Consider the following 14,303-nt stretch of genomic DNA (forward strand, 5'->3'; position numbering starts at 1 on the left):
AGGTAAATTAAAGTAATGAAGTTTTAGTGGGTGTGTACAAAAGAGAAAAGCTACTCGCTAACATTCACAATCATCTCAAATAGAAGCTATTTGAGATTTTAAATGTGCCATTTGGAACTTTTTAAGCCAATGACATCTTGGCAATTTCATCCACTTCTTTTTAAAAGTTTGGGGTTGTGAGTTTTGTAGAAACCGTTAGACATGTTTAAGATTATTAGATGAATATAAAGTTTTAAATATTTTTTTATTATTAAAAATGTCACTTTAGTGTCACCAAGATTTTTATGTTTTTTAAAAGAAGTCTCTTCTGCTCACCAAGTCTGTATTTATTTGATCCAGCAAAAACAGAAAATTTTTTAAATATTTTTGCTATTTAAAATAACTGTTTTCTATTTGAATGTATTTAAAAAGTAATTGTTTCTTGTGATTTCAAAGCTGAATTTTTAGCATAGCATTTTAGCAATTTTCAGGTTTCTTTGATTAATAGAAAGTTCAGAAGAACAGCATTTATCTAAAATATAAATCTTTTGTAACATTATAAATGTCTTTAATCATCACTTTTGATCAATTTAAAGCATCCTTGCCAGGCTACAAGTACAGATTCTATTTTTTTATGAAATGTCAGGACTTTTTATTTTTATTTAATTTATTTTTAATAAAAAATTATATATATATATATATATATATATATATATATATATATATATATATATATATATATATATATGTATATATAATGCTGATCTTTAGGTATTTCTATTCTTCAAAGAATCCTGAAAAAATGTACTCAATTGTTTTAAATATTGATAATAATAATAAATGTTTCTTAAAACCACAAAACAGCATATTAGAATGATTTCTGAAAGATCATGTGACACAAAAGACTGAAGTAATAATGCTGAAAATTCAGCTTTGATCACAAGAATGAATTACATTTTAAAATATATTCAAACAGAAAACAGTTATTTTAAATATTTAAAAAAATAATCAAAATTTTACAGTTTTTGCTGTACCTTGGATCAAATAAATACAGGCTTGGTGAGCAGAAGAGACTTCTTTAAAAAATTAAAAATCTTACTGTTCAAAAACTTTTGACTGGTAGTGTAGTGTCACTTATATGCTTAACTTCTTAAAAAAAAACTTGTTGCATTTTTCTGTATCCTTTATAAATAAATGCTGTGAGTTTTATCAGTGATTATATGTTAAAATCAAATTCATGTTTTGTGTGATTTAGTTTTACATAATTGAACAACAATTAATGGTTCTGTATTTGGGTTTTCTAATAAATTAATAATATTGGCTATAATATAAATATACAGAATCACACAAAGGCCTCACCAAAACTTACCGCAGCTTATTTGACTTATTTTACACAGTCATTGTGTGTGTTAGAGCGCCACCTACTGAGAGGAAGATGGTAAAGCAAGCATATTTACATTCTGCACTGAAGCAGAGAAATTCAAGGTCATCACAGTGAAATGGCAATATAGAAAAAAAAATACTTTATTGGAATATTTATATTCTCCCTGGTGTGAAATATAAATATGAATGAAATGTGCATCTGAGAGCCTGACAGCTTTGACAGATTACAGAGATGTTCGCTTTGAGGAGGACGGAGGTGACAGAATGAATGAGAGTCATTTGTACATATAAAATATACATAAAACGCTTATGAATCACATATGAAAGGCATTCTGACAGTTTTGCATTATTTTATTCTTGATGCGTAGTCATTATTGTAGTTTCAAAGAGTAAACCCGCTGTGTTTTATCTCTTACAGGTATTTGATACCATCTCTGGACAGATCGCATGCTGGCTTCTATCGGTGTATTGTGAGGAACAGAGTCGGAGCGTTGTTACAGAGGAGAACTGAAGTGCAAGTGGCATGTGAGTAACCATAGTAACTCTCAACCGCTTTGGATTTCTGTGTTTGTTGGTCCTTGCATGTACGGTTGTTACCAGACGGTCAAATTGTGCCCTAGTGTGTGTGTGTGTGTGTGTGTGTGTGTGTGTGTGTGTGTGTGTGTTTCGCAGGAACGGCAGCTGTTGGTGAGGCTGCGTACCTGTTTCATTAAAAGCTCCTCTGCAATGCCACAGCTGGTCCACTCTAACTTCCTCATTAGATTGATGAGGTTGTGTCGACCAATCGCTTCGCTCTCTCTCAGAATTTAATTCATTCCTCCGTTTTATAATCTGTTTAGCATGAGGAACAGCTGCTGCGCTTGAACCGAGTGGCAAGTCTCTGGTGTTTCAAGCCAGATTCAAGTTTCACTGCCCACTGACCTCTCGCCGGCTGTTTCCGGACATTATTGAAGTTTGATTTTTTTTTTTTCGGTGGAGTGTGTGAGTAAAGCGAAGGCTTCCTGTATGTTATCACTCAGCTCCTTGCTCACTTCCTGCTTGCTGATCCATGTTCGATCCATTGCAAAATTTGTGCCTGACTTATTTAAAAGTCCCTTAAAAAGAGAAGTTCACTTCCATAACAAAAATATACAGATAATGTACTTACCACCACATCCAAGATGTTCATGTTTCTTTTTTCAGTCGTAAATTTTTTTTTTTTTTTTTTTTTTTTTTTTAATTTAGGGTTTTTCTTCATAAAGTGAACTTCTGGTGCCTCAGCTTTGAACTTCCAAAATTCAGTTTAAATGTGGCTTCAAATGAACCCAAATGCGTTTGTAAATGATCATAACCGAGGAAGAATGGCCTTATCTTATCTTATCTTTTTCTATTACAATTTATATACTTTTTAACCTCAAACGCTCATCCAAACACTTGTCGAAAAACTCCCATCTCATTTTCCCTTTCATATTCAAAATCGTCCTACGTTGCTGTTTTACCGCTTTTGTTAAAGGGGTCATCGGATGCCCATTTTCCACAAGTTCATATGATTCTTTAGGGTCTTAATGAGTCTCTAATATACTTTGGTTAAAATTCTCAATAGTAGTGTAAAATAACACCCTTTTACCTTGTCAAAATCAGCTCATTTTATCACATGGGCCCTTTAAATGCAGACCTCATTTGCAGAACTCCAAATAAGGGCTTACGGGACAAACCAAAAACACACAGAATGACGGGGGAGTTACAACTACATAAAGTATACTTAACATATACTTGAACTTTACTTAAGTATACTTAATAAAATAAACTTGAAGTATGCTTCTTTTTGGTAAGGGTTGGGATCGTCTGAAGCCGCATTTAAACTGCATTTTGGAAGTTCAAACTCGGGGCATCATAGAAGTCAACTATACGGAGAAAAATCCTTAAATGTTTTTCTCAAAAAACATAATTTCTTTACGACTGAAGACAGAAAAGTCATCTTGGATGACAAGGGGGTGAGTACGTTATCTGTAGATTTTTGTTCTGGAAGTCAACTTCTTTAAGTATTTATGTTTTCATATATTTTTTATTAGAAAATAATACTTTTATTTATCAAGAATGCTTTAAATTGACCAAAAGTGACAGTGAAGACTTTTATAAAAGATTACTATTTAAAATAAATACTGTTTATTTGATTTAAACTTTCTATTCATCAAAGAATCCTGACAAATGTAGCATGGTTTCCACAAAAATATTAAGCAGCAGAGCTATTTTGAACATTGGTAATAACAATAAGCATATTAGAATGATTTCTAAAGCATCATGTGACACTACAGACTGGAGTAATGATGCTGAATATTCAGCTTTGCATCACAGGAATTAACTACATTTTAAAATGTATTAAAATAGAAAACAGTTTTTTTAAATCACAAAAATCTTACCAACTCCAAACTTATGAGCAGTTTGTGTATACTCAAAATTCTCAAAATGTTATTAGCAGCTGACACATCCGTCTGTTCACATTTGCGAATCGCCTTGTGCTCTCGGTTAGCGGTCCATGCTAATAATCTCAAAATGGCTGACTGTTGTCCAATTATTCAGCCTGGCTGATGTATCGGTCCATCGCTTCTTATTATGGCCTTTCATATCAGGATGTGTGCAGGTACTTCACTTCTGGTCAAGATGGAAGTACTTGGCCCTTATTTTCTTTCCTCATTTCCCATTCATGCACCTGTGCAATAATTGACATCCAATTACCTTTCGTTTCATTTGAAGAATGAAGTGAGAGAAATCAAATACAGGAGTCAATACACAGGAAACGACATTGTGATATCAAAGGCAGGACATTGCCATGCTGGATATTGTATTATTTTTGTAAGTGGTTTTCCGTAATTAGCTTTTTTGATGAATAATGCTCTCGATATTAAAGCCACTGCCTTTGATTTCGAAATCTTTTCCACACCGTGCAGCAAAAATGGTGTTCGTTTCTAACTTTCTTTGGTGACAAAAGAAATAGTTAATCTAACAGTGAAACTTTTATCATTTATTCACCCTCATGTCATTCCGACCCCATATTACTTTCATTATTCGGCTGACATTCTGCCTTAGACCTTCTTTTGTTATTTATGGAAGTAATAATAATACAGGGTTGGAATAACATCAGGGTGTGAGTGATGACAAAATGTTCATTTTTTGGTGTGCTACCCTATTAAAATAATACAAGTTTCGAGTAAAAAGTTGCTCTACAAGGCTTTTTTCAGCTATTTTTACATATGATTGACCAGAAGGAATAAATTGACGTTTGGTTAGCTACTCATGTCCGTGTTCCTGAAACAAGAACGTTCTGCTGAATCAGATAGGGGTGTAAATAAGAATGACTGCTGATTTAACGCATGGCGAACGTCCGTTCGGATGAGTCAGTTCTGGTCACTGTCATGGCCGATAGCTAGCTGGCGCATATCATCCCCAGTCCGACGGCAGCCGCGACGATGTCTGGCGCTGTGTCAGAGCACGTCTGTCAAACTCTGCCCAACTGAAGCAGATGGTGAAAGACACTCAAAAACACTGAAAAATTCTGCTGTGTGTCTCTGGCAAAACGACAAATGTTAATACTGCAACTGTTTTTATCCACTTGTGTAGGCACTTGTACCAGAAATTAAAGTCTGTTTGTATTTGTAGTGGAGTTATGAGTCAGTATTTGGACAGACGTTTAATGCTTAATGCTAACATATGCACTATGTAAGAATTTGAACACATGGATGTTTAGTTAATTTGTTCACTCCTACTATTTGCCTTGTGTTTGTCCATAGATATGGGAAGTTTTGAGGAAGGCGAACGTGCCCAAGCCGTATCCCAAGGAGAAGGAGCCGTAATACCGGCGCCTCGCATTCGCTGTTTCCCCCAACCACAGGTTACCTGGTTCAGAGACGGACGCAAAATCCCCCCCAGCAGTCGCATGTAAGTTTGTATATCTGTTGGGTTTCTTTTTCCTATTCCGCCTTTATTGTGTCTTTATCTTTTTCTTTCCGCAAGCAGGCTGATTGTGCGTGATTGTTTTTGAGGGATCTTTGTAACTATACATCTAGTCCGGAGATACACACACTGTGTTTTATCGCCTCCAGGTGTGTTTCTGAATGTGTGCGTGCAGCTTGTGGAGGTGTTTGTTGTCATATAAGCATTTATTGACTTGCTAGCATCTCAGAAACCCTGGTGAGCTTGCTTGTTTTCCAGAGTCAAGCGCTAAATCTATCTATCTATCTATCTATCTATCTATCTATCTATCTATCTATCTATCTATCTATCTATCTGTTGTATCGTGCTATCTGTCTGCCTGTATCTCTCAATCGATTGTTTGTTCGTTTGTTTGTTCATTCGATCATTTGTTCATTCATTTGACCTTTTGTTTGTTTTGTTGTTTGTTCTGTCTGTCATCACACTGTTGTTCTCTTTCTGTCTATAATTTTTGTTGTTTGTTTGTTTGTTTGTTCATTCATTCATTCATTTGTTAGTTTGTTTGTTCTGTCTGTCTGTATATAATTTGTTCTGTTTGTTTGTTTGTTTGTTTGTTCGGTCATTCATTCGTTTGTTCATTCATTTGTTCATTCGTTCGTTCGTCCGTTCGTTTGTTGGTTCATTCGTTCATTTAGTCTGTCTGATTATAATTTGTTCTGTTGTTTGTTCGTTCATTCGTTCATTCACTTGTTTATTTGTTGTTTGTTTATTCTTTAATTAGTTCGTTCATTTGTTCATCTGTTCATCTGTCTATAACTTGTTTATAGTTTGTTAATCCATTTGTTCATTCATTTGTTTGTCTGTTCGTTTGTCCATTCATTCATTCAGTCTGTCTGTCTATAATTTGTTCTGTTGTTTGTTTGTTTATTCATTCATTTGTTCATTTGTTTATTCATTCATTTGTTTGTTCATTCATTCGTTTGTTAATTCATTTGTTCATTCATTCGTTCACCAGTTTGTTTGTTCATTCGTTCGCTCAGTCTGTCTGTTTCTCTATATTTTGTTCTGTTGTTTGTTTGTTCGTTCGTTCATTCATCCATTTGTTTATTCATTTTTTTGTTTATTCATTCATTCGTTTGTTCGTCCGTTCTTATTTTTTGTTCATTCGTCCTGTCTGTTGGTCTTTCTATAATTTGTTTGTTCGTTCATTTGTTTTTTTTTTGTTAATTCATGCATTCATTCCTTCATCCGTTCATTCCTTCATCCGTCCAATTGTTCGTTTGTTCATTCGTTCATTCTTTCTGTCTATAATTTGTTCTGTTTGTTTGTTTGTTCATTCATTCATATTTTCATTTGTTTGTTTGTTTGTCAATTAATGTGTTTGTCCGTTCGTTAATTCAATTGTTCCTTCGGTCTATCCATAATTTCTTCTGTTGTTTATTTGTTAATTTATTTGTTTGTTTGTTCATTCATTCATTTGTTTGTTCGTTCATCCGTTTGTTCGTCATTCTGTCTGTCTGGCTGTCTATCTATCATTCTGTTGTTTATTCTGTTGTTTAGATCTGTCTACCTGTTTATCTATCTATAATTCGTTCTGTCATTGGCTTGTTTGTTCTGTCTGTCTGTCCATCTGTCTGTCTGTCTAGTGGCTTTGTAAAATAATGTCAGCTGACATGACAAATTAGTGAATTTCTTTCCATCAAGCTGACATTGCCAAACCTCTAAATTGTGCGTCCAAATTTTTCAGTTTCCTGTTATGTTTTTTTCTGTCTTCCTCACACTCTGCCTTCCCAGAGTTCTCCTTTCTGTGCTCTAATACATTTCGCTCGCACACAAGCGTCTGTTTCTAGCTCTGAGCCAAGGTTACCTCGTGCAAATGAGTGGAGCAGATAACATTTATTCCAGGAAAATCATTTAATTGAATTTTAATCAGGCCATTGGCACCTCTGTCGCAGTTTCAAAGACTCCGTGAAAAATGGAAATAAGCGTAACATTGACCGAGACGCCCATGGAGGACTGCTAGTCTGTCTGAGAGCGTCCTGGCGCTTCTGACTCCGTCTGCTCTAGATTGGTGAATTCTAATCTCTCGCTCTTTATTTTCGTCAGATTGTACTCATTTCGGCGACCCTCGTTTCGCCGAAAACTAGCTGTGCGGCCCAAGGGTCGTGAAATGGAGAGTTTTCAGAAGCACAAAGCTTTCTCCCTCACCTCTCATCCGCTCTCTGTCTCTTTTCCCTCTAATCATGCAATCACACAGCCCAGAAGAGAGCAGGATAATCAATGCCTGGGAGAGAGCCGCGTTTCTCCATTTTCTCTCACAACCCTGCCTCCCTTCAGCCACTTTGAGGTTTTAGCACACCGGAGCGCTGCTCTGGATGATAAAATGACATTTTCCAGCACTTTGCTTTTGAGTCGCCTACAGTGTTAATTTGTGTTAACAGTGCTGTTGACATTTTGCCAAATTATGTTAAGTTTATGTTACATAGAAAGTTTGAATTATAGAACAGCGTTTAAAAGACAACATGACTTAGTATTTGCATTTTATGTGCCTACATGATTGAATCAAGAGGGGGTGAAATAGACTATTATATTATTACAGTACTTGCATAGCAGCAATACTGTATATAGATAGACATTTTGGTTTGTTATAAACCTCCGACCTTAAATATTAAACATTTGTAATTTGTCTTGAACCTAGCTTTGACTACTAAACCATACATGAACTAAAATAATGTTATTATTATTGAGACTAAAAATTCTGTGCATAGCTTTCATACCTGATTTACTAGAGGAATTCAATGCAAATCAGGTAACAGCACAGACACTGCATAAAAATTTTGTGCTTAGTGTAATTTGCGCGCCGTAATTCCCCATTTTCTGGAGTGCTAGGTTGTGAAAGATTCAACAGACTTCAATCGTGCATACTATGCTGAGTTTGTACGGCGTTATTCCATCAGTGCAGTCCAGGCAAATGTGCATCTGGATGTATGCCCAATTAAAATGCTTTTTTCTACATCATTTGATCATCATTAAATGATTTACTGCTGCCGTAATCAATAGAGTATGTAAACAAACAATCTCTCTTAAATGAAATTCCACTTATTGCTTTTCATGGAAGGTAATAGTGTAATGTAATTTGCTCTTGGCATATATAATTTGCCCTGCAAAAGAAACACTTTATTGCGGTTTTATGCTATTCATATAGATGTCTGTGATGCAGAGGTGGTTTTAATGCATACATGAGAGCTGAGAACAGTTATAGGAACTAAAAAAACAACAACATTTAACTCACTCTGAACATTTTATCTTGTGTGTGTGTGTGCGCACAGCCATTGAAGCCTGACCAACATTTGCCCATCAACCAAATTATTTCTTTTTCTCATGTTGGGCAAGAAGAAAATGAACAGATTTTGTTGTAAATTGAGCTGTAGATTGGTAAAGCTTGTCCAGCAGAAGTAGCATTCTTTCGCTCTCCACGCTCCCCTGACTCTAGTTTCCCCTTGATGAGACAATTTCGTGCTGAGATGCTGCAACTGGGACTCTCTCTACTCCATCCCGGATCTGCAGCTGCTCCTGTTGGCTGTGCTGCTCTCAGGGAAGCTTGATGCCATTGTCACTTCAGACTGTGATAATGTTTCAGCTTTTTCTACAGTGGTATAGATCTATTTTTTGATCTATCTATCTATCTATCTATCTATCTATCTATCTATCTATCTATCTATCTATCTATCTATCTATCTATCTATCTATCTATCTATCTATCTATCTATCTATCGCTCTGTCTATCACTCAGTCTATCTATCGCTCTGTCTATCACTCAGTCTATCTATCTATAGTTCTGTCTATCTATAGTTCTGTCTATCGCTCTGTCTATCTATCGTTCTGTCTGTTGCTCTATCTATCTATCTATCTTTCTATCTATCTATCTATCTATCTATCTATCTATCTATCTATCTATCTATCTATCTATCTATCTATCTATCTATCGCTCTGTCTATCACTCAGTCTATCTATCTATAGTTCTGTCTATCGCTCTGTCTATCTATCGTTCTGTCTGTTGCTCTATCTATCTATCTATCTATCTATCTATCTATCTATCTATCTATCTATCGCTCTGTCTATCACTCAGTCTATCTATCTATAGTTCTGTCTATCGCTCTGTCTATCTATCGTTCTGTCTGTTGCTCTATCTATCTATCTATCTATCTATCTATCTATCATCTATCTATCGCTCTATTGTTCTGCTATCTATCTATCTATCTATCTATCTATCTATCTATCTATCTATCTATCTATCTATCTATTGTTGTATCTATCGCTCTGTCTATTGCTCTGTCTATCTATTGCTTTGTCTATCGTTCTATCCATCGTTCCGTCTATCGCTCTGTCTATCTATCTATCGCTCTGTCTTAGGGATGGCTCGATACCACAATTTCTGACTTCGGTACGATACTAGGATCTAATACCTTGGTATCGATACCATAGGTAAAAAAGAAAAAGAAAAAGGAAACAGGCAAATATAGGTGAATTGAAAACTCTATGAACAACTGTGCAAAGAAATTGTTACAAAAAAATAATAAAAACTACAATTTTGATTTTAGAAGAAACAAAACTGAAGAGATCTAATTAAAATAAAGTAATCTCTTAATATATGTGACCCTGGACCACAAAACCAGTCTTAAGGTGCTGGGGTATATTTGTAGCAATAGCCAAAAATACATTGTATGGGTCAAAATTATTGATTTTTTTTTTTTTATGCCAAAAATTGTTAGGAAATTAAGTAAAGAAAAAATGTTCCATAAAGATTTTTTGCAAAATTCCTACTATAAATATATAAAAATGTATTTTTTTATTAGTAATATGCATTGTTAAGAACTTAATTTGGAGAACTTTAAAGGTGATTTTCTCAGTATTTTGATTTTTTTTTTCGCACCCTCATATTCCAGATTTCCAAATCGATCTATTGTTCTGCTATCTATCTATCTATCTATCTATCTATCTATCTATCTATCTATCTATCTATCTATCTATCTATCTATCTATCTATCTATCTATCTATCTATCTATCTATCTATCTATCTATTGTTCTATCGTTCTGTCTATCGCTCTGTCTATCTATCGCTCTGTCTATCGGTCTATCGATCTATCGATCTATTGTTCTGCTATCTATCTATCTATCTATCTATTGTTCTGTCTATCGTTCTGTCTATCGCTCTGTCTATCTATCTATCTGTTTATTCTGTTTATTGATCTATCTAAATATTGATCTCTCTGTCTGTCTATCCATCTATCTATGTATTATTCTGTCTATCGTTCTGTCTATTAATCATTCTGTCATACTATCTATTGTTCTTCTATCTGTCTATCTATCTATCTATCTATCTATCTATCTATCTATCTATCTATCTATCTATCTATCTATCTATCTATCTGTCATTCTGTCTATCATTCTATCTATTAATCATTCTGTCATACTATCTATTGTTCTGCTATCTGTCTGTATGGCTGTCTATCTATCTATCTATCTATCTATCTATCTATCTATCTATCTATCTATCTATCTATCTATTGCTCTGTCGTTCTATCATTCTATTCGATCATTCTATCTATCGTCCTATCTATCGTTCTATCATGTTATTTATCATTCTGTCATTCTATTGCTTTATCTATCGTTCTACCTCTCATCCATATCGTTCTGTCTATCATTCTATCTGTCATTCTGTCTATCTTTCTATCATTCTGTTGCTCTATCATTCTGTCTATCGTTCTATTTTATCTATCTATCTATCTATCTATCTATCTATCTATCTATCTATCTATCTATCTATCTATTGTTATATTGTTCTGTTGTTCCATCTATCGTTCTATCTGTCATACAGTACAATCTATTGTTCTATCTTTTGTTCTATCATATAAAGTGATTCTCAGATTAAGTCCATAAAAAGACACATCTCACGTCTCCCTTACCGTCAGTCGGTGTGTCCCACAGCAGTCTTGCGTGTCGAAGACGGCATCCTCCCTTCATTACTTTTCCTGCCTACAGGGAGCGAGAGAGCGGCTTGAAAGCAGTCATTTAACTGCAATAGCCATTAGTCTTTCATTATTGAATAGGAATGCAATTGAAAGGCCCTTTTCCACTGACTGCATTTGATTTGTTGTGTTATTTGGGAGGGCTAATGTTGTGTATAATCAGAACCTCAGATGGTAAACACATTCCAGAAGCTGCGCCACTCCAAGTGAGTGTTAAAGGAAAGGTGCTATTCGGTTTTCTATTCAGATTTCGTCCCTTAGATTCCAACCTATTCCGCTGAAGAATTCAGTTCAGATAAGAGGCCAATAGTCCTTGGCATTTGGATGACTGTTACTCATTCGACACTCTCCTCTTTGGGTTTCTTGTTTCTAAAACACCGTTTCTAACAGGATCCCCTTAAATGCATGGTTGTTGAGGTTTCAGGCAGCTCTTATGGCACACGCCGGCACAAACCAGTCCCTCCGTTAGAGAGGATTCACAGTGTGTGTTAGTGACAGCACACAGGTGATGGCATTTCTATAGCATGCAGACGTGCCTCTGAACAAAGAGGTCATGTTTATGCATTTGTATTATAGGTTTGCAGGTTATAATCACAGGTGTGAATCAGTTTTACCCGCCATTGGAATATAGTGCATTAAGTGTGTTTGCATGCAGTTCATTTTCTCATTAAGGTCCATATTTTGGTCTTGGCCATTAGACTATTTCTGTAAACACAGTAATCAGCATATTTTGAATAAACTCATATTCTGTTCTGTACTGGGAATATAGGAAGGGCTTACTAATAATTTAGCGGAGTAAATTAATAAATTCTCTTTGACAACAGCACACAGGAGCACAAAATACAGGTCATGAGAATCTCTACCCATCTGTATATAGATTTATGTGCATTTCTAAAAATACTCCGTTTTCTCTCGCCAAAGATATTTCACAACCCTTAGTCATGCATCTGCAGAAGAAGTGTAAGTATAGTATAACATAAATTCAACCATCTGCACATGCAGATGCACTATTATGATGTTAGCAAAACACTGTGTTAAAAATGCATGAACAATCAGGATATGACTACATTTCTTACACTAAATCCTACACTAAACAGATTGTAATATTTATACTGTCATTCCAGACCAAGCAGTTGAACCACAAAACCAGATTTTAAATCTTCCTTTCGTGTGGACTTGGGATTTGTAACTTTGTAGATGTTTTTTATGCCCAAACATACACACCACAAACTGGCTAAAATTCAAAAAGTGAAAAAGCATAATAGGACCTTTTTAATATCCTAATGATTTTTGACATAAAAGAAAAATCTATATTTTTGACCCATAAAATGTATTTTTGGCTATTGCTACAAATATACCTGTGCTACTGGTTTTGTGGTTCACATATTTGTCACTGACAAATAAGGCTTAGAGCAGGCATGGTTATGCTAAATGCTTAGGACACATGGTCTGGCTCAGGTTCCTGTTAGTGGGTGGTAAAATTGAGGTTTTATTTGAGTCCTGAATATATTTGACTAGTGTCAGAAAGGATTTCCTTTCAGCAGACGCTGATGGCACCAGAGGGGCTACTTCTGTTTTTCTACAGCATAAAACTTGAGATATTGGCTGCAGCAATAGCATTAGCTTTTGTTTGTTAGACAGGTGTTGTGCACAACATGTTCTTCAACTCTCGGTTTCCCATTCCTGGGCATTTCCCTGGAAAATTCAAGCATATTCTTTCTGTCAGTTTTATTTGACCACCTGTATTCAGCGTGTGCTCTGTGTGTGTGTGTGTGTGTGTGTGTGTGTGTGTGTGTGCACGCTAGATCAGCCGGTGTGTGTCCTGTCAGTATTTGTAAGTGTTCCCAGATATATTTACCATGACTGTGAGCGTGTGATATTCGCTCGAGATCCTATTCCCTCTAAAGGGACCGTGGCTTGTGCCGTGCGTATTTGTCTAAGTGTAATAGAGGTCATAGACTGCGGACTCCGCTGCTCCCCGGAGAGTGCCAAGAGAGCACTGCACTGACAAATGCCATTCCGCTCGCTATTGTGTGCATATAACTGTTATAGCGGGTCAGCAAACACACACATTCGAACGCAGGCGCACACAGGCTCTGTTTTGAGCATCTAATAAATTGCCATAAGCTTTATGTATTGTTACGTTTGAAACAAAGTCTTAGATTTCAAATTCTGTTTATTTTATTACAATATTCATACAGTAAATGGGGATTTGATGCTGTTTGATGTAAAGTGATCGAAGTTCATTGATCATCTTTATTTTAGCATGAAATAAACATGAATGAACATCTGAAGGTATGTAAAAAGAAAGAGTGCAGCTTACTGAAATCTGTATCCTGTCTCATGTAATTGCTCAGTCAGTGTTTGAATCGACGAAAATCGTAGATATAACAGGTTGTAAACAGTGTTGCATAATGTCACATTTACCTGTTAAAAGACATTAATATAACAGCTTGTAAATAATGTCACATCACATTTACCTCAGAAAAACATATTTGGTGACCATACATTCATTAGTCAGCTAGAAAAATGAACTGTAGAGAGGAGTTTTATGCTGAAAATATGCGCCATATGACAAATTCATAATATTTTTTACTGTTCTTCAATGTTTAATTTATGTTTGAATGAGTCCGTCAAGTTTTTATGACAGCCACCATTTTATATGTTTATATTTCAAAAAATGAATTGGAGTAAATATAGTTATATAATTGCGACTTATAAATATACAAATCATTTAATTTTAACCTTCAATATTGTAGTAATGTAGAACCAGCTGACTCTCATGTATAATTTAGAGCATTCATTTAGATATTTTTTTTCCTTGAGAAAACATATATATATATATATATATCCAAAATAACCAATATCAAATCAAAGTGGATCAAATTGGAAATCGAATTAAATCGAAAGCTTGTAAATCACACACATGTATCACAGCTCAGTGTGTTTCAGGGTTGTTATTGTTGACTAAAACTATTAAAAATGTTTTGTTAATTAAAATA

At 35.1% G+C, this 14,303-nt stretch overlaps 1 protein-coding gene across 1 annotated transcript in view; it reads left to right on the forward strand.

The window, feature by feature from the left end:
* The first annotated feature begins 1,548 nt into the window (after window positions 1–1,548).
* LOC141297471 (protein sidekick-2-like) overlaps window positions 1,549–14,303 on the forward strand; it is a 40,548-nt gene continuing 27,793 nt past the window's right edge. Inside the window, exons 1-3 of the mRNA XM_073827901.1 lie at window positions 1,549–1,643; window positions 1,781–1,887; window positions 5,130–5,277. Coding sequence (XP_073684002.1) covers window positions 1,549–1,643; window positions 1,781–1,887; window positions 5,130–5,277 — 350 coding nt within the window. The remainder of the gene's footprint in view (window positions 1,644–1,780; window positions 1,888–5,129; window positions 5,278–14,303) is intronic.

Source organism: Garra rufa, chromosome 22 (assembly GCF_049309525.1).
Source record: "Garra rufa chromosome 22, GarRuf1.0, whole genome shotgun sequence".
Taxonomy (NCBI): Eukaryota; Metazoa; Chordata; class Actinopteri; order Cypriniformes; family Cyprinidae; genus Garra; species Garra rufa.